The sequence below is a fragment of the Hylobates moloch genome, unplaced genomic scaffold (assembly GCF_009828535.3).
Source record: "Hylobates moloch isolate HMO894 unplaced genomic scaffold, HMol_V3 SCAFFOLD_11, whole genome shotgun sequence".
NCBI classification, from domain to species: Eukaryota; Metazoa; Chordata; class Mammalia; order Primates; family Hylobatidae; genus Hylobates; species Hylobates moloch.
Window position 1 is genome coordinate 82,686,762 of NW_026652286.1, and position 19,580 is coordinate 82,706,341.

Here is a 19,580-nt window from a genome sequence, read left to right on the forward strand (position 1 = left end):
AATTCTATGAATATGCACTTCCTTATCCTCTCCACTTATCAAAATACTACTCATTCATCACAATCCAGCTCAAATCTCCCCTTTTTGAAACCCCGACTCATCTTCTATGTAAGTGTTCCTAACCACCCCAACCTAAAGTGATTCCTCTGTCTTCTGATACCTCATGGCATTTATTACCTATACTCACATTTGACACTTATAAATTATCTTCTCTTCTTAGTTTTCTTTTAACTTTTCATGTGTTTTTATTTCTTCAAATAAATAGTAAAGTAATAAGGGCAGTTACTGTATCTTATTCACATAATGGGTCCTGATTCTAGAGTCAAACTGACTGCATTTTAGCCCCTGCACTTTTATTTACTGACTATAATCTTGGTCTTAGTTGTCTCATCTGTGAAATGGAAATAGTGATAGGTATTTCCTTATAAGGGTTTTGTGGGCATTATATGAGACAACGCATACAAAGTGCTTAGAATAGTATCTGGAACATGGTAAGCATTCATTAAATGTTAGTTATTATAACAATTACTCATCTCTTTTACCTTGATTTTTAACCAGGCTTAATCAATATTGAATGGAGTTCAGCTGAGTCAATTGTGGGATACAAAGTAAGAGGTAGACTGTGTGGGCAGTATACTGCGGAGTGGGGGAACTTCCTCGCATCACTAAAGTCGTGCCATAGATGCTGTCACTTATCGTTAAACAGCCAGCCTCATTCTAAGTCCCTGCTAAGTCCCTTAGAGATCCTAAGATTAAGGGCCTCTAACTCTGCTCCAGAGACCTCTAAGGTTTTGGCACAGTGTAAAGGGGCTGCTTTCCCAGCCCCTACTTTCCTGCCAATAAAATCTGACCCGGCTGCAAACAGCTGGCTACCAATTTTTCTAAGGGTCTTCAGGGTGGTACGAAAAAATGTGGACCTGGCTGGGCACAGTGGCTCATGCCTGTAATCCCAGCACTTTGGGAGGCCAAGGAAGGTGGATCACTTGAGGCCAGGAGTTTGAGACTAGCCTGGGCACATGGGGAAAACCTGTCTCTACTAAAAATACAAAAACCAGCCAGGTGTGGTGGCGAACACCTGTAATCCCAGCTACTGGGGAGGCTGAGGCAGGAGAATCGCTTGAACCTGGGAGGCGGAGGTTGCAGTGAGCTGAGATCGCGCCATTGCACTCCAGCCTGGACGACAGGGTCAGACTCTATATAAAAAAAAAGTGTGCAGCCTACCTGCCTGCCTGCAATTTTATTTAATCGGCTTCACGACTGGTCTACTGATGTGGAAAACAGGCTCAGTAAGACAGTCTCCTTTCATCTCACAGGCAGGGTCAGGATGCCCCTGTGCACCAGCCAGTAGGATACTCTCAGATGGGACCCCATCATCAACAGCTAAAGGGCAACTGATGCTGGCCAAAAAGATGGGGACATCTGTGCTGCTCAACTGAGCCATAAAGGCCTATATTTGGTAGAGAATATTAAACTGAAAATTATCAAGTTTGAACCCCAATAAGCAACATAAATATCACTACCATTAGGCAGTCCAAGCAAATTCAACAGATCCAGGCTTAAACCATATATATGCCCTACTGAAAACAACTCAGAGGCAATAACTAATTTTATGAAAGGTGAAAAGTTGACCAAAGGCATGAATCGTGATCCAGTGAAATAAATGCGTCCTTTAGATGTAACAGACCTGAATACCTCACATTCAAGCTGTGTAACTGCAGGTAAATTTTCTAACCTCGATTTTCTGATGGATAAAGAGGTTTCTAATACCCAGCTCACATGGCTGTGGTGACAAACGGGACAGTGGATTTAAAGCAGGCTATTTGGCCCGTGGCACATGGTACAGGCGCAACCCATTCAGTGTCCCTCCCTCTCACTCCAGAAGCAGACTCCATCCTGCCCAAGGCTCCTCGTAATGATTCCAAGGACAGGTGAATAAGGTTACTTGAACATTTCTGAAACATTGACTTAGTTTGTGCTGGGTGTTGTATGATTCACACAAGTAGAAAGGCTCTCTGGTCCCGGTGCTTTTCAGCCTGCGATTCAGGCGCCCACCTCTGTGCAAAAGCTGTTTCCTTCCGATCTCCTGAAAGAGATCTGGATGTATCTTGGGTTCAACCTCGATTTTGACACGATTGCCATTTCCATCAAAGCCAATTTCCTTGCTGAAAGAAGTCCTATCCCTGGGTGAAATCCCAACAGCTTCATTTGTTTAAATTCTTTTATTGGCCTTGCTAATGCAGGGTGTGGTTTTTCCTCATCACGGAATATTGATAAGTAAACAACTACGGGGAACCTGCCCTAAGAAGGCGGCCCGTCGATCTCCTTGACTGCCCGGGACATGATCGGTGTTATTGCTGGGTGGAAAAGGTGTCGCCGAGCGGAAAGGCGCCGTCCTGCACCAGGCCGGGGGAGCGGCGCGGAGAGGTCGGGACCCCTGGGTTGGGCCGGGGCAGGGAATGGGCGCGAGGGGAGGCGGCGCGGGAACCTCGGGCAGCCCCAGCGGCTGGGTCGAGCCCGACAGGTTCCAGCAGCTCCCCTCACCCCTCTCCACGCCTCTCGGGTTTTCCCCTTGGCTCGGGGTTTCCTGTTTCAGTTCTCGGCGTTCTCCAGCAGCAGGTGCTGGTTTGCCAACCTCGGCTCCAGAGGCGGCGACGGAGGAGAAGGAAAAGAGGGAAGGGGAGGAGGAAGCGGCGCGGCTGCGGTGGCTGCGGGCGGGCGGGCGGGGAGCGCGGAGCCGGGTTCGCTCTCGCCCGCGGAGCAGCGGCACGGACGGCGGGGCAGGGCCGAGCCGAGCGCTCGGGCGCGCCCGAGCCGGGGCCCCGGCGTGCGGCCAGCTGGCCGGGCGGGAGGCATGAGGGAGCCTCGCGCTCGCCCCGCGCCCTAGCGGCGGCCGCGACAGCCCAGGGCTGAGGCGAGAGGCGGCCGCCTGCCGGAGGGCCCCGGGGCTGCCCCAGCTCCTGGGCATGTAGTGATGGCTGCGGAGAAGAGAATGCAAGTAGGTTGAGCAACAGATTCGAGTGCGCGCGCGTTGGGGGTGTGAGTTGTGCAACCCGGGGAGGGGGCGCCGGGGCTGCGGCCCGCGGAGAGGGCGCGCGGGCGGGCGCGGCTTGGCGCGGGGGGGCCGAGGTGGCCGCTGTCTCTGCGGGCCCCGCCGCCCGCTCGCCGCTTTCTCGCAGGGCTGGCTATGCCGGGTGGCGGCTCCCAGGTTTGTCCTCGGGAAGGGGGTGGGGGGCGCGGACGGCGGCGAGGGCGGTCCTGGGGTGCCCGGTCGTGGGGAGGGCCGCGGAGCCGCGCCCGGGCGCCGGTCGGAGGGCGCCGGGGCCGCAGCGACCTCGCCGTGTGATCTCCAGGCCCAGGCGGGGCGGGCTCCGGAGGTCGAGTCACCGAGCTCCCGCCGCTCAGGTGGGGCCGAGCGGAAAGCCCGGCGCATCCTTCCCGCGGGCAACGCTGTCCCCGCCGGGATTTCGGGCGAGGTGAGGCCGGGCTCCCCGGCCCCGCGGCCTAGGGCACCGATCCCCGCCCGCCTGGGGGCATAGATCGCGAACATGGAGGCGGGCTCGGGCGCCACGGATGGAAACGGACACACTGAGCTGCCCCAGCGGCTCAGACTCGCGCGCGCTCATGGGGCGAGACATCACTTGGCATCTCGGATCCAGCCCCGGCCATTCGCTTGACTATCCATCCCTCCATCCAGATCGCCAGCACCCCCAGGCCGGGCGTCACGAAAGCCCCTCACTCCCCCCCTCGTCCCTCCTTCACCCCCCGGCTCCAGTCCAGATCCCTTTTACACGCTGCGTTCATTTTAGCTCGGCTGTTCACATTTTTAACTCCCTACTAAGAAGTGTTACAAATATAACTTGGAGAAATGAATCCCGCTTTTCTTCCCTAAGCTGTCTCGTTTAAAGTCCTTAAAGACAGCCCTAACATCCAAGTACTGATTACTCTGTCTGGGGTTCTTGCCATTTGGTTATCCGTTAACAATCTCGGTTTGTGCTCGGTGTTTTGTGATAAAGAGATGAAATACGAATCCAGATTTAGGAAAAGTTTTCCTATTGGTTGACAAGACTGTATTGGAGTATCCCAGGCCCATCAGGCGCTTATTGATTCAGACTTTTTTTAAACCGTTTTAGAATAGATGCAGAGATAATTGGAGCTAAGTATTGTATGTTTAGAAATTTGGCAACGTTGTTCAGTTTTTCACTTGTTACGCGCTTGAGTTTTTCCATTTTTAAAATGCATATTATAAACGGAAAACGAGATAAACCTCAAACACAATTTTTGACTTTTCAAGAACCACAAGAAGTCATAAATAGTGTTATAAATGTTTTTGTCTTAATGGACTTAGGATTTAGAGGGTATGACTTACATTTATTTAATCACATATGCAATTAATTTTAGCAGTTTCTTAATTTTAGTGTTCTCTGGTGTTTGACTACATGATAGCTTCATCAAACATTTGTAAAATTAATCTTAGTGTGATAAGCCCAGAAAGATGCCTATTTCAGACTTGACCCCCTGTTCACCTGTTTTCTTCCCAATTTGGCATGCTTATTTCCAGATCTGTCTACTTGATGGTACCATAAAAATAGAATGGCCTGTTGACTATGTACCCATAGTTCAAAATGTTTTAATATTTTTACATGAAAGAGTCTATTTTACTTTTAAAGTAAGTTACAAGATTCTACTTCTAGTATTTGGTCACCATAAAAGTACTTAAACATTATAACCAAAGTAAAATGAACTTTTAAATAAACAACAACAAAGTGACTGGCGTTTTTTAGCCTTTATTTAATAATGGAAGTCTAACGGAACTATTTTAGTATAATGGGAAATATTAAAGGATAGGAAACAGAAACTTGGAATGTTTCTATACTGATGGGAGTTTTTATTAGTCACTTCCTTTTACTAAATTTTTGTTTTAATGACCAGACTATATAAAAATACCCTATTTTATATTATGGGCTTCTCTGGAGGTAGGTTACCAACGTCTGCAAAATTGGATCCCAAGTTGTTAATAGAAATTTTATCTTTAAAACATTTTTCTTATTCTACAACTAGGTCTTCATTCTAGCAGACCACAGTGGTTGCTACATTAATTTTAATTACTATCACAAATGTAAAAGTGTTGCTGTTATAACTTCTTAGTGTGTTTCATTGTTTTTGTACATAAATTTAGGATTCTTTAATTCTGATTTGATAGCATTTTTAAAGAAACAAACAAGATATTAAGTAGGGAATGTTTTCATCTTTTTACTGTTGGAATGTAGAATAACACTAATCTGCAGTTATTGCTCATTTGAAACTGGTATGCTCTGTTCCCTCTGCAAATAATTACTTATTATCACTCTAGCTGCTGTGTAAGGCCCCCAACCTCTAAAAGGATAGATTATGAACAGAACATAATGCTAAGTGGAATGTACTAAGTTCCGTGAAAAAAGAAGTGATAAATTCAGGTACTGGGGAATGCCTCAAAGGTAGGATTTGAGTAGGTACAGCTGGTTGGGAGTCATTTCCAAATGAGTCAGTGAACCCTGGCAGGAAAGCAGGGAGTGGGCGGTCCAGTATGTGGCACATGGGGCAGATGATAGGAGTAGTGAGTGGGTAAGTTGGCAAATAGAGTTTTGGAGTATAGTTTTTATTAGAGCAATATTAAGTAAATAAGATGGTCAGTGAATAATGAAAATTCAATCAGGATTCCAAATTTAAGCCTAAAATATTGAGATTCCGGGGTTTGATCATAAATCTACCAAATGTTCTAAAAAAGCTTCTTGTGTTTTAAGTGCTAATATGCCTCATGGACCTGCAGCATATGAAATCTCATGACTTTACAAAGCGAAAACGTGTGAAGATTCAACAAAACACATGTTATAATCTCTGCTGCTGTTTTGCAGTTAATAGTTCAGAGAAAGGATGATCAATCAAGAATGTGATTTTTTAAGAAAGATCTATTTCACCCCAGAATAGATCTCTAATTTCTTGGTGATTCAGGATTTGTTTAAAATTTTTGTAGGATTAATGTGTAAATTAAATGTCTGACACATAGTAATTTTTGGCATCTGATAGCATAAAGATAACTTCAGATATGTGTTGTGGCGGTATCAGTTCTGTACTGTTGTTTTGGTTTTTATAGGTGACACAGTAATAGTCATGTTTTTACACTGATGTGCCAGACAACATGCTAAGTCTACATGCATTATCTCATTTAACCCTTGAACACCTTTATGCATTGCTTCTATTATCCCCAGTCTATAGATGCGGAAGCTGAGACACTGAGTTTGAGTAACTTGCCCAAAGTCATATAGCTAGTAAGTTGCAGAAAGGAGTTCAGACCCAGGCAGTCTGACTTTATAACCCATGATCTTAACCACTGTGCAAGTTCTGCCTCGATAGGATTCTGTTTTTAGTTTGCTCTCTAAAAAGTGTGTCATCATGTATGTTGTTTTGTTGACATACACCATTTGAAAATTAAGTGATGCATAGTGAATATGTAAGACGAGAAGCCTTTCCTCTACAAAGTGTGACAGTAATAGGACAATACAGAAATCCTGTCTGGCCAGATAAGTTGAAGGCAAGGACCATGTCTTTTTGCCAGGCTGCTTGGGTTCACTAAAGAGACAAATCAAAAGACAGTTTCAGTCCAGCATGGCAAATGATGTAACAGCAGTGTAGTTCACAAAAAGGAGCACTTTTCAGTGAAAGCAACAAACGTTTTTAATGAGTAATGTTTTTAATTGATTTTTATAACTTTTCTCAGACTATAGAAATGTAATGTGCTTATTATGGAAAAAATTAGAAAATATAGACAAGTATAAAGAATTTTTAAAACACCTGTAGTCCCATAATCCAGAGATAACTCATTTAACATTATGACAAATTTCTCTCTGTTTAATTATTCTTAGCATCATCAGAGGATTGTTTTACTTTCTTAAGGGAAAATGGAAACTAATTGCACCTAAAGTATAATATACACGGTTTTACATTACAACACTGACAATAATTCTTATGCCCAGTGATGTAGCCTGAAGCAGAGCTCGTAAGCAGATACCTGAACATTCAAAGCATTCTGCCTTTAAGATAAGTATCGAATCTCTAAGGGTGGATATGGAATAAGTAGAAAATCTCATGGTCTTCCTGCTTACCTGGAACATTTTAAACTATCTTCCCTCACCTTTTGCCTGGGTCACACCTTATTCAGGCCTCAGCTTAGATATCACTTGGTTTACTGCATTGTGGTTTAAGTTTGAGAACGCTTTGAAACATTTATTGTGCCAAGTATTGTTCTAAGTGCTGTACATGTATTAATGCACTTAATGCTGACTACCTGCTTATGAAGAGGTATTTCAGTACCTCTTTTTTCAGATGAGAATACTGAACCACAATGTGTTTAAATAACTTACCCGAGTTCCCACAATTAATAATAGCAGAATGAGGGTTCCAATTAATTTAGCCAGGCTAAGTCCCTGTTAAAACAAATACAGTCATGCACTGCATAATCATGTTTTAGTTAAAAACAGACTGCATGTATGACAGTGGTGCATAAGATTATAATAGAGCTGAAAAGTTCCTGTCGCCTAGTGATGTCATAGCCATCTCCTGATGTCATAGCACAAGGCATTACCCGTATGTTTGTGGTGGTGCTCGTGTAAACAAACCTACGGTGCTGCTGATGGTAGAAAGATAATGAATGATTATGTTACTGGGTTATTTATTTACTATACTATACTTTTTATTGTTATTTTAGAGTGTACTCCTTCTACTTATACGAAAAAAAGTTAACTGTAAAACAGCTTCAGGCAGGTCTGTCAGGAGGTATTTCAGAAGGCGGTATTATCATAGGAGGTGACAGTGCCGTGCCTGTTACCGCCCCTGAAGACCTTCCAGCAGGACAAAATGTAGAGGTGAAAGGCAGTGATCTTGGTGATCCTGACCCTGTGTAGACCTAGGCTAATGTACGTGTTTGTGTCTTCATTTTAAATGAAGTTTAAAAAGTAAAAAATTTTCTAGATAGAAAAAAGCTTATAGAATAAGGATATAAAGAAAGAAGATATTTTTGTATAGCTGTACAATGTGTTTCTGTCTTAAGCCAAGTGTTATTATAAAACAGTCCAAAAGTTAAAAAATGAAAAAGTTTATAAAGTAAAAAAGTTACAGTAAGAGTAATTTATTGAAGAAAGAAAAATCTTTTGATAAACTTAGGGTAGCCTAAGTGTAGAGTGTTTATGAAATCTACAGTAATGTACAGTAATGTCCTAGGCCTTCACATTCACTCACCACTCACTCACTGACTCATCCAGAGCAACTTCTAGTCCTACAAGCTTCATTCATGGTAAGTGCCCTATATAGGTGTACCATTTTTATCTTATAGACTGCATTTTTACTCTACCTTTTCTATGCTTAGATACACAAAGACTTACTGTGTTACAGTTGCCTACAGTGTTTAGTACAGTAATATGCTGTACAGGTTGGTAGCCCAGGGCCATGGGTTGTACCATATAGCCTAGGAGTGTAGTAGGCTGTGTAGCCATCTAGAGGTTTGTGTAAGTACACTCTGTGATGTTTGCACAAAGAGAATCACCTAAGGATGCATTTCTCAGAACATAACTCTGTCAAGTGATGCATGACTGTGTTCAAGTCTGTGTAACCTAATACGTGTCAATAGATTTGTCTAGTATTGTGAGGTTTAAGCAAAATAATGAAGTCATCTTTCTTAGGAGTTTGGTTCTAAAAAGATAACATCTTTTTCCTGTATAATTGGAATTATATTACTTATAGAACTTGATATCCTACCTTCGCTCTCTCATTTAATGTACACTAAGGATTTTCTCATGACATTTAAAAATATTTCTAACATTGTGTTACTTAATCATTCTACTATTTTAGTTAGACATGTATTTTTTCCCAGTATTTTAATATTATAATGCTTTAGTTGACTAGCCCAGTGAAATTCCTTTTTCTGCATCTGTGTTCTTAGGATGGATTCCTAGAAGTAGTGATAAAACAGAATAAACTTGTAGGTTTTTTAATGCCAAAAAGCTTTTCAGAAAAGTTATATTGATATGTACAACCATTAACATAGAGTCAGAGTACTGATTTCATCCCACGTTTGAGCCACTAAGTATTAACTTTGAAAGTGCTTGACAGTTTGATGATGAGCATTAGTATCTCATTTTAATGCTGACTTTTCTACTTATATTTTAAATTATTAAGGGAGTACAAGCTGGTTAAGAAACGCAAAGTACCGAGAAAATGAAAGCCACCTAAAATCTCCTTACCCAGAAATAACTTCAGGTTAATATTTTGATATATATTCACCCAATTATTTTTTTTATTCTGTAGTTATACTTTACAGAATTTGTACATGAATTTTTAAGTAAAAACATATCACAATTACAAAAATCAGCTGGGTGTGGTGGCGTGTGCCTGTAAAACCAACTACTCGGGAGGCTGTGGCAGGAGAACTGCTTGAACCCGGGAGGCGGAGGTTGCAATGAGCTAAGATTGTGCCACTGCACTCCAGCCTGGGTGACAGAGCAAAACTCCATCTCAGAAAAAAAACAAAAAACAAAAAACACAAGCATTTCCTAATCCCCCAGTCCTCCGCAAAAGTAATTGGTAATTGCTTACTTCCCTGTGTTTCCAAAATACTTTTTTTCCCATAACACTTGCATATTAGATGATAGTTAGCTCTTCTTCATTTCTTTTCTGCTTTCTGTCTCTGCTATTCATCTGTCAATAGAGAAAATACTACCTATAGATTAGTCATAAGAATTAACTGATAGTACAAAATGATAATGATAGTACACCATACTGTACCTAGGATTTTTACGTTGTTAGTAGTCTTTAGGCTCCCTGAGGGCAAGGACTTTTGAGCCACGTTGTTTTATCCTAATTCTTCTGCAGAGTTTGGCATATAGTAAATACTTCATGAATGTGTTTTTATTATTAAAAGCTATATGATACTTTTTTTTTTTTGATACAGGGTCTCTCTATGTTGCCCAGGCCAGTCTTGAACTCCTGGGCTCAAGTGATCACCCGCCTCCACATCCCAAAGTGCTGGGATTACAGGCGTGAGCCACCGTGCCCAGCAAAAAGCAATATAGTACTTTAAATGAATCTGCTGGTAGTGGGTATGATAAACAAAAGGAAGTACAGGCATACCTCATTTTATTGCACTTCACAGACATTGCTTTTTTTTTTTTTTGCAAATGAAGGTTTGTGGCAACCGTAGGTCAAGCAAGTCTGTCTGCGCCATTTTTCCAATAGCATTTGCTCCCTTGGTGTTGCTGGATCCCATCGTGGTGGTTCTTGCAATATTTGAAACTTTTTCATTATTATTTTATCTGTTATGGTGATCCATGATCTGTAATCCATGATGTTACTACTGTAATTTTGGGGGGTGCCGATAGAAGATAGTAAACTTAATCGACGAGCAGTGTTGTGTGTGTTCTGAGTGCTCCATCGACCAGCCGTTGCCCTGTTTTTCTTCCTTTTCTCAGCCCCCCATTCTCTGAGACACAACAATATTGAAATTAGGCCGCTGAATAACTCTATAATGGCCTCTAAGTGTTCAAGTGAAAGGAAGGTTCAGGTTCTGTCACTTTAATTCAAAAGCTAGAAATGATTTAGCTTGGGGAGAAAGGCATGTGACAGCCAAGACAGGCCAAGAGGTAGGCCTCTTGCAACAAACAGCCAAGTTGTGAATGCAAAGGAAAAGTTTGAGGAGATTAAAAGTGCTACTCCAGTGAACACACAAATGAAAGGGAAACAGCCTTATTGTTGATACGGAGAAAGTATCAGCTATACTTTCTCTGTATTGCTGGTGATGGTCTGGATAGACAATCAAGCCAGCCACAACATTCCCTTAAGCCAAAGCCTATTCCAGAGAAAGGCATTAACTCTCCCTAGTTCTATGAAGGCTTAAGAGAGGCGAGGAAGCTGCAGAAAAAAAGTTCAAAGCTAGCAGAGGCTGGTTCATGAAGTTTAAGGAAAAAAGCAAGAGTGTTAGGTGAAGCAGCAATTTATCCAGATCTAGCCAAGATAATTGATGGTGACTACACTAAACAGATTCTATAGACCAAACAGCGTTATATTGGAAGAAAATGCCATCTAAGACTTTTATAGCTAGAGAGGAGAGGACAATGCCTGACTGCAAGGACAGGCTGAAGGACAAGCTGACTCTCTAAGGGACAAATGCAGCTGGTGACTTTGAGTTCAGTGTTCATCTACCATTTCGAAAAATCCTAAGGCCCTTGGGAATTAATGCTATTTTTTTTTTTTTTTTTTTTTTTTTTGAGACAGAGTCTTGCTCTGTCGCCCAGGCTGGAATGCAGTGGTGCAATCTCGGCTCACTGCAACCTCTGCCTCCCGGGTTCAAGCGATTCTCCTGCCTCAGCCTCCCGAGCAGCTGGGACTACAGGCCCGCGCCACCACATCCAGCTAATTTTTATATTTTTTTTAGTAGAGACGGGGTTTCACCATATTGGCCAGGCTGGCCTTGAACTCTTGATCTCATGATCCACCTACTTCGGCCTCCCAAAGTGCTGGGATTAAAAGCGTGAGCCACCTTGCCCAGCCCAATGCTATTAAATTAATTAAATCTACTATGCCTGTGCTCTATAAGTGGAACAACAAAGCTTGGATCAGTTTACATCAGTTTACAGCATGCTTTACTGAACATTTTAAGCCCACTGTTGAGACTTACTGCTCAGAAAAAAAGATTCCCTTCAAAATATGTAATATTACTATTCATTGACAGGGTACCACCAAGAACTCTGATGGAGATTTACAAGGAGATTAATGTTGTTTTCATGCCTACTAACAAAATATCCATTCTGGCAGTCCAGGGATCAAGAAATAATTTTGACTTGCAAGTCTTATTATTTAAGAAATATATTTTGTTAAGGTTACAGCTGCCATAGATAGTGATTGATTCCTCTGATGGATCTGGGCAAAATACACTAAAAACCTTCTGGAAAGGGTTTACCAGAAGATGCCATCAGGAATATTTGTGATTCATGGGAAGAGGTCAAAATAGCAGCAATAATAGGAATTTGGAAGAAGTTGACTCTACCCTCATGGATGACTTTGAGGGCTTCAAGACTTCAATGGAGGAAATCACTGCAAATGTGGAACAGATAGCAAGAAAACCAGAATTAGAAGTGGAGCCTAAAGATGTGACTGAATTGCTGCAATCTCATGATAAAACTTGAACAGATGAGGAGTTGTGTCTTCTGGATGAGCAAAGACAGTGGTTTCTTAATTTGGAATCTGCTGGTGAAGATGCCGTGAACCATTGTGGAAATGACAACAAAGAGGATTTCAAAAATTCAACCCAGTTGACAAAGCAGTGGCAAGGTCTGAGAAGATTGACTCCAACCTTGTAAGAAGTTCTGTGGGTAAAACGCTATCAAACAGCGTTACATGCTACAGAGACATCTTTCATGGAAGGAAGGGGAAATCAATACAGCAAACTTCATTATCATCTTGTTTTGAGAAATTGCCACAGCCACCGCATCCTTCAGCAACCACCACCCTGATAGGTCTTGCCTCAATGTTGATGGCTGCTGACTTTTCACCAGCAAAAGGAATATGACTCACTGAAGGCTCAGATAATCATTAGAATTTTGTGGCAATAAACTGATTTTAATTAAGGCATGTACATTTTTTTAGACATAATGCTATTACACATTTAAGAGACTATAGAATAGTGCAAACATAACTTTTATATTCACTGAGAAACCAGAAAATCTGCATCACTTTCCCTATTGTGATATTCACTTTACTGTGACATTCACTTTATTACAGTGGTCTGGAACCAAAACCACGATATTTCCAAGGCATGCCTATGGATGAGTAAGAGATGGTTACAATCATACATGCCGAGCAGATAGAATTGATACCCAAACATTTAAAATTTAACTTGGAATGTGTTGTGTGATTTCTTGAGGGGCAATACACATCTGCCTTTGAAGAATATAATTAACCTTATTTACTTCTCTTAGTAAAATATTATAAAAGTGAATCTTCCAAAAAGGTAGTCTTTAAAGTTTTCAAGAGCAAAACATTTTAACTATTTTAAATGGAAGAATTTATACACATGTATATTTTTCTTCTTTCAAATAATATGTAGCCTATGATTTCACTTATTATGAAAGATAATAGTAGCTAACATGTATTGGTACTCACTTTATGCCAGTCCCAATACTGAGAGCTTTGCTTAAATTATTTATTTAGTTTTACAACTCTATTGGGTATGTACCGTTTTGCTTATCTTCCAGGTAATGGGACTGATGCCTGGAGATGTTAAGTAGCTTGGCCCAAGTTATTGAGATTTCTATTTTTTTTTTTTTTTTTTTTTTGAGACACAGTCTCGCTCTGTCACCCAGGCTGGAGTGCAGTGGTGCGAACTCGGCTCACTGCAAGCTCCACCTCCCTGGTTCATGCCATTCTCCTGGCTCAGCCTCCCCAGTAGCTGGGACTACAGGCGCCCACCACCATGCCCAGCTAATTTTTGTATTTTTAGTAGAGATGGGGTTTCACCATGTTAGCCAGCATGGTCTCGATCTCCTGACCTCATGATCCGCCCGCCTCGGCCTCCCAAAGTGCTGGGATTACAGGTGTGAGCCACCGCGCCCGGCAGTTATTGAGATTTCTAATTTATCCTAAGTGACATGGCAATACTTGTTACGCTTTTTCTTTGCTTTAGATGGTAGGGGGCAGCAGGAACCAATTTTTTTTTTTTTTTTTTTGAGAATATCATGAGATTGCAGCAATTCAGTCATATCTTTAGTCTCCACTTCTAATCTGTTACCCAGGCTGGAGTGCAGTGGTGCGATCTTGGGTCACTGCAACATCCGCCTCCCGGGTTCACGCAATTCTCGTGCCTCAACCTCTCCGGTAGCTGGGACTACAGGCATGCACCACCACACCGAACTAATTTTTGTATTTTTAGTAGAGACGAGGTTTTGCCTCGTTGGCCACGCTGGTCTTGAACTCCTGACCTCACGTAATCCACTTTGGGATTATTTCAGCCTCCAAAGTGCTGGGATTAAGGAGTGAGCCACCGCACCTGGCCAGAACCAATTTATATGGATTCATGTTAGTGATTTGGGGTCTTGTCTCCTTGATGTTAGCTGTTCCTGGCTGACATCATCATTCCCTCCCTGTAATTTGCAGGAGAGACTTACGCTGTGGATTGTTAACCTGGATGACAACATGCTAACATTATATATTAAGTAAAAAATGTTGAGGCAGTAATTAAAAGCTGTAGGATACTCAGATAATCTAGGTTGAAGACCTGAAAGGCTGCACAGTGTGGAGAGAGCAGGTGGGGCCTCTGAAATCAAGTAGACCTGGATTTGAATCCCAGCTCTGCCGTTTACTGGTTGTGACCTTCAGCGAGAATCTCAATTTATCTTTGATTTGTTATCCATCAAACATGATCTACTTTGAAGAGTTGTCTTCAGTGATTCAAGATAATGAGTATAAAAGTGCTTGACACATAGAAGGCACTCAATATTCTGAAATGATTTAGCAGTGTCGTTGATTTGATTAGACACAGATTTTGTTTTGCTTTTCTACTTATTCATTGGCTCTTAGTTGTGTTCTGAGTAATTGAAATAACCAGATATAAAATCAAGTTCACTTTTATTACTTTTAGTATGTCAGTTTATATTTTGGGTTTTTCAAAGAGATTTCAAATCTATTACTTTATGTCTTATAGGGTGAAGCTAAAATTAGTTTTTGTTCTTTGTTCTTAGTCATCTGTACTCATTTCCTATTCAAAATTATGTGGGCTTAATTTTATCCTTATTCCGTGATTTAATCTGTTTCAAATCTTGGCTTTTATTTTATAATTTATTTTTATTATGCACTCACAGGGAACAGTTCTCCCATATAGTTGAGGCTGTCTCCTCATTGTTGACTTACACTTTAAAAAAAATCTTTGGCATCATTTTCTTTGATGGCCTCATTGAGTTGATGATCTTATGTATTAGATACTTTATGAAATTTTGGTGTAATTTTAAATGACTAGAACAGATATAAAATGAGCAAAAAATGTCTGTTTTAGGTTAAAATACATTATTTCTATTTTTGCTAAGATAGAAAAGTACCTTAAGCAACAAAAAAAAATGGGCATAAAGTATGTTAAATCATGCATATGAAAAAATAGTTTCAAATGGGGGAAGTGTTTTCTAAACTACATTTCTATTATTTTGACTATTTCAGCTTATCTTTTAAGGTTAAATTTTGAGTTGTTTTAGCATTTTATTACATATGTGAAATACAGAAAACATAAAATGGTAGTGAAAATCACCTACAATTCTCACCTAGAGATGACTTAAAATTTATAATTCTTTTTTTCATCTTTCAAAAAATCTATTAATCTTTATAAACACATTCTTTTTTAAAAGTATATGCATATATAGTTTTGTTTGGTTCTTGCTTTTCATTCAGTGTATCATTAGAGTCTTCCTGTGTCATAAACATCCTTTTAAGAGATTATTTTTATTAGCTGAATGGCATTCAACATATTTAAGTACTGCAATTTAATTATGTTTATATTGTTAAATATTTATTAAAATGTCACCGGTTTTTTAATTGTAATAACAGTGTGATAAATGTATATATAGGTCTGTTTAACATTATTGAATAAATTTTTAACAAATTCCTAGATGTGGTCATGCAAACTGCCATCTAGAAAAGTTATACCAATTTGTATTTCTATCAGCAATGTATGTGTCCATTTCTCTGGACCCATCACTGTTTCCCCACATAGCCTATTTATGTTCATTTGATAGATAAGAATGGGCATAATAGTGCTAAGAAGCTCATTTTGTACAGTCAGAGAGACTGAGATTGAGTTCCTGCTGTGACACTTGGGGGTTATGTATGTGATCTTGGGTAAGTTTCTTATAAAATGTTCCTAAGCTTCAGTTTCTTTCTTTGTAAAATGATGATAATAATACATATCGTGGTAATGTCATGGTAATGGTTGTAGAGATTATTTGATGGTATATATTGAAGCACTTAAATTCTTGAGAAATGTTAGCTATCATTTTTTATTATGAATGTGATGTCTCCTCATTATATGCTATATTTTATACTTGGTAGTGGCTGATATAAAAGAAAGTTATTTGTTTTTATGTAATCATCTGGCTACCTTACTGCATGAACCCTTTAATGTACTGTTAGATCAATTGCAGGACCTAGTTCCAACACTTTTCAGTTGAGTCTCATGATTTTCAGGATCTATAATAATGACCCAATACTATCAGAGTTTTTTCAGTATTTCAATTTATACCTATTTTCTTCTTGTCTTATTGCATTGGCTGAAATCAGAGAACAGTGTTGGTTAGAGAGTTTGTTGGTTAGGAGTAGACATTCAGCCTTTTTTTTCCAATTTTAATGGGACTTCTTGTTTTCTAACACAGGTATGTCCTGCTTATATACACATGTTCTGAAAATACCTATAATGATCAAATGTGATAAACTTAAAAATAGAGTTACATGCCAAAGAGGGATTCCCTTAAATTATTAAACCCCTAAGTATCTTTTATGAAACATCTTCAACAATATATTTTCAGTATTTAAGACGTGGTCTCTTTTTGAATTGAACATATTGTCAATCAGTTTAAATCCAGGAAGGCTGAAATTTTAATGATTCTATCTTTGTGTCACTGGTATAAATTTTGAGACCTATTTTTGTCACTGTTGTTCGTTTTTTATGCCATATCTATAAAATATGAGTAAAGGTAAATGATACAGTGTGTACAAAACCATTTATTCAAATGAAGTCTTTTTTGTTTTTTTTCTGAGACAGGATCTCACTCTGTCACTTAGGCTGGAGTACAATGGCATGATCTCAGCTCACAGAAGCTCTGTCTCCCAAGTAGCTGGGACAACAGGCACACACCACTATACCCAGCTAATTTTTCCTTTTTTTTTTTTTTTTTTGAGACAGAGTTTTGCTCTTGTTGCCTAGGCTGGAGTGCAATGGTGTGATCTTGGCTCACTGCAAACTCCACCTCCCAGGTTTAAGCAAATCTCCTGCCTCAGCCTCCCGAGTAGCTGGAATTACAGGCGCCCACCACTACACCTGGCTAATTTTTGTATTTTTAGTAGAGACAGGGTTTCACCATGTTGGCCAGGCTGGTCTCAAACTCCCGACCTCAGGTGATCCGCCCACCTTGGCCTCTCAAAGTGCTGGGATTACAGGTGTGAGCCACTGCACCTGGCCAATTTTTCCATTTTTTGTAGAGACAGGGTTTTGCCTTGTTGCCCAGGCTGGTCTTAAACTCCTGAGCTAAAGCAATCCGCCTGCCTTGCCCTCCTAAAGTGCTGGGATTACAGGTGTGAGCCACCACACCCAGCCTTTCAGAGACAGAGTGTCTCTCTGTCAACCTGGCTAGAGCACAGTGGCATGGTAATGGCTCACTGCAGCCTCAACTTCCCGGGCTCAAGCCATCCTCCCACCTCAGCCTCCCAAGTAGCTGGGCCCACAGATGCGTGCCAACACACCTGGCTTTTTTTTGTTTTGTTTTGTTTTTGGTAGAGATGAGGTCTCAGTGTGTTACCAAAGCTGGTCTTGAACTCCTGGGCTCAAGCAATCCTCCTGCCTCAGCCTTCTAGAGTGTTGTGATTACTGACATGAGCCACCATGCTGGCCTTAATGGAGTCTTAAGATCATGATCTTTATGCCCTCCTTACCTGGCTCCTTAGATATCTTTGCAAGAGCACTGTTTGAAAGTTCCTGCTCTCTCAAAAAAGATTCAGATAATTTACAAACACCGAAAATGACAGTGCTATTGAAATGGAGCTTTTCAGAGGCTGGCAGACAAACCACTTTGTGATATCATGAGGTTTTTATTAAATAGTTTTTGTACTAAAGTCTTAATTTAGCATGTAAAAAATGATTAAGTTTAGTGGCATATATACTACATGAAAATAAAGTATTCACAAATTTAGGTAATGTCTTCCTATTCTTAGGTTACTAACATTTTGCTCCTGGACTCTTTTTCTACACTCTTCCAAAATAGTCCATCCAGTACTGTATTTTAAAATACCATCCATGTGCTGATGACTACCATATTTATATCTCCGATCTTGACTTCTCTCTTGTACACTGCTGTCTTGTGGACAGCTCCACTTGGATAGCTATTGGTATCTGAAACTAAAATTATCTAAAGCAGAATTTTTATTCCTCTAAATCTGTTCCTTTCTAAGTCTAAATGTTACTACCTTCTTCTCAGCCGCTCAAATCAAAAATCTAGAAGTTCTTGATACTTCCTTCATCTTCCACACTCAATCCAGTTTAAGAGCTGTTAACCAATACATGCAACAAGTTGAATTAACAAAGTTGTTCAATATTAGGAAATATGTTATCATAGAATAAAACCTACCTGGTTAATATACATTATTATAATTTGAATATACTGTATAATTTCTTTCTTACATTTAGAACTTTTGCATATAAGATTAATCTGTTCATATATTTGGTTAGTTTGGGTGCCATCTTTGTTGGGCTTTGTCAGCAGTTAGGCTAGCCTCATAGACCAGTTGGGATACTTTCAATCTTCAGTGTTGTAGGATAATCTAAGAAACATAGGAATTGTTAGATGCTTCAAGTTTTGTTATAGCATGTCCATAGAATCTGTGGGTAAAGGATTCTTTGTTAGAAATGGAATCGAGTATATAAATCCTTAATAAAGCTCTCATTCCTTCGATGGTTATTCATATGTATAACCTCTTCCCAAGTCAGCTTTGTCTTAATTTATTGGCATAAAGATTTATGCAGAAATGGCACACTTTAAGCATCCCTTTCATCTCATTGAATATTACAATGGTAATGTTATATATTTGTGGAGTTCCCTGACCTCCTGGTCATACTTTCTGGAGGTTATTCACTCATTCATTCCTTCATCATTTGTTACCAGCTTTTCATTTTGTTAATGGGTTTTACTTTTTAATTTTGCTTCCTAATTTATTTATTTCTGCTTTTAATTTTATGCCCTTGTTCACCTTTATTTGGTTTGTCTGCTCATTTTAACCCTTCCAACTTAAGTATTTTATGTAGTTTGTTTCTTGTTTTCTATTAGATGTGTTTACAACATAAATTTTTCTTTGACTATCAGTTTGGCCATATCCCATAGGCTATAATTTTATTGTCATTCATTTCTAAATAGTCTGTAATTTTTATTTCTCTTTAACTACAGTTATTTGGAAGAGCATTTTAATTTACAGATAGTGGGATTTTTAGATGGCTGGTTGGTTGGTTTTTGACTATCTGCCTCTAACTTCTCATTTTTATGCATCATGATGAGAGTATATTTCTATTTTCCAGGTTTGAGTTTTTCCTCAATGCCTTGAAAAAGTTATTTTTCAAAAGTTACAGGCACAAATGTCTGCCTGAATCTCAACTTTGAAGTCAAGCAGTCCACAGTAAATTATTACATGAATACCTGAGATACAGGAGTTGCTTTTGTTGTTGTTTTGTTGTTGTTGTTGTTGTTTAAACACCTAAACCCTGGAGTTTAATACCATCATCATTATTTAAGGCCCGTGGATAAGAGAAATAAAAC

General features: G+C 40.1%; 1 protein-coding gene across 3 annotated transcripts in view; it reads left to right on the forward strand.

Annotated features, from left to right (window-relative positions):
* Window positions 1-2,610: 2,610 nt before the first annotated feature.
* Window positions 2,611-19,580, forward strand: part of ZC3H12C (zinc finger CCCH-type containing 12C) — a 78,462-nt gene continuing 61,492 nt past the window's right edge. Inside the window, exon 1 of one of the 3 annotated variants that reach the window (XM_032167323.2) lies at window positions 2,611-2,995. In XM_032167323.2, coding sequence (XP_032023214.1) covers window positions 2,972-2,995 — 24 coding nt within the window. In that variant the 5' untranslated portion in view covers window positions 2,611-2,971. Of the gene's footprint in view, window positions 2,996-3,104; window positions 3,206-5,716; window positions 8,327-19,580 lie in introns of those variants that run through there. The other 2 variants (XM_058446900.1, XM_058446901.1) reach the window with 2 other exon arrangements.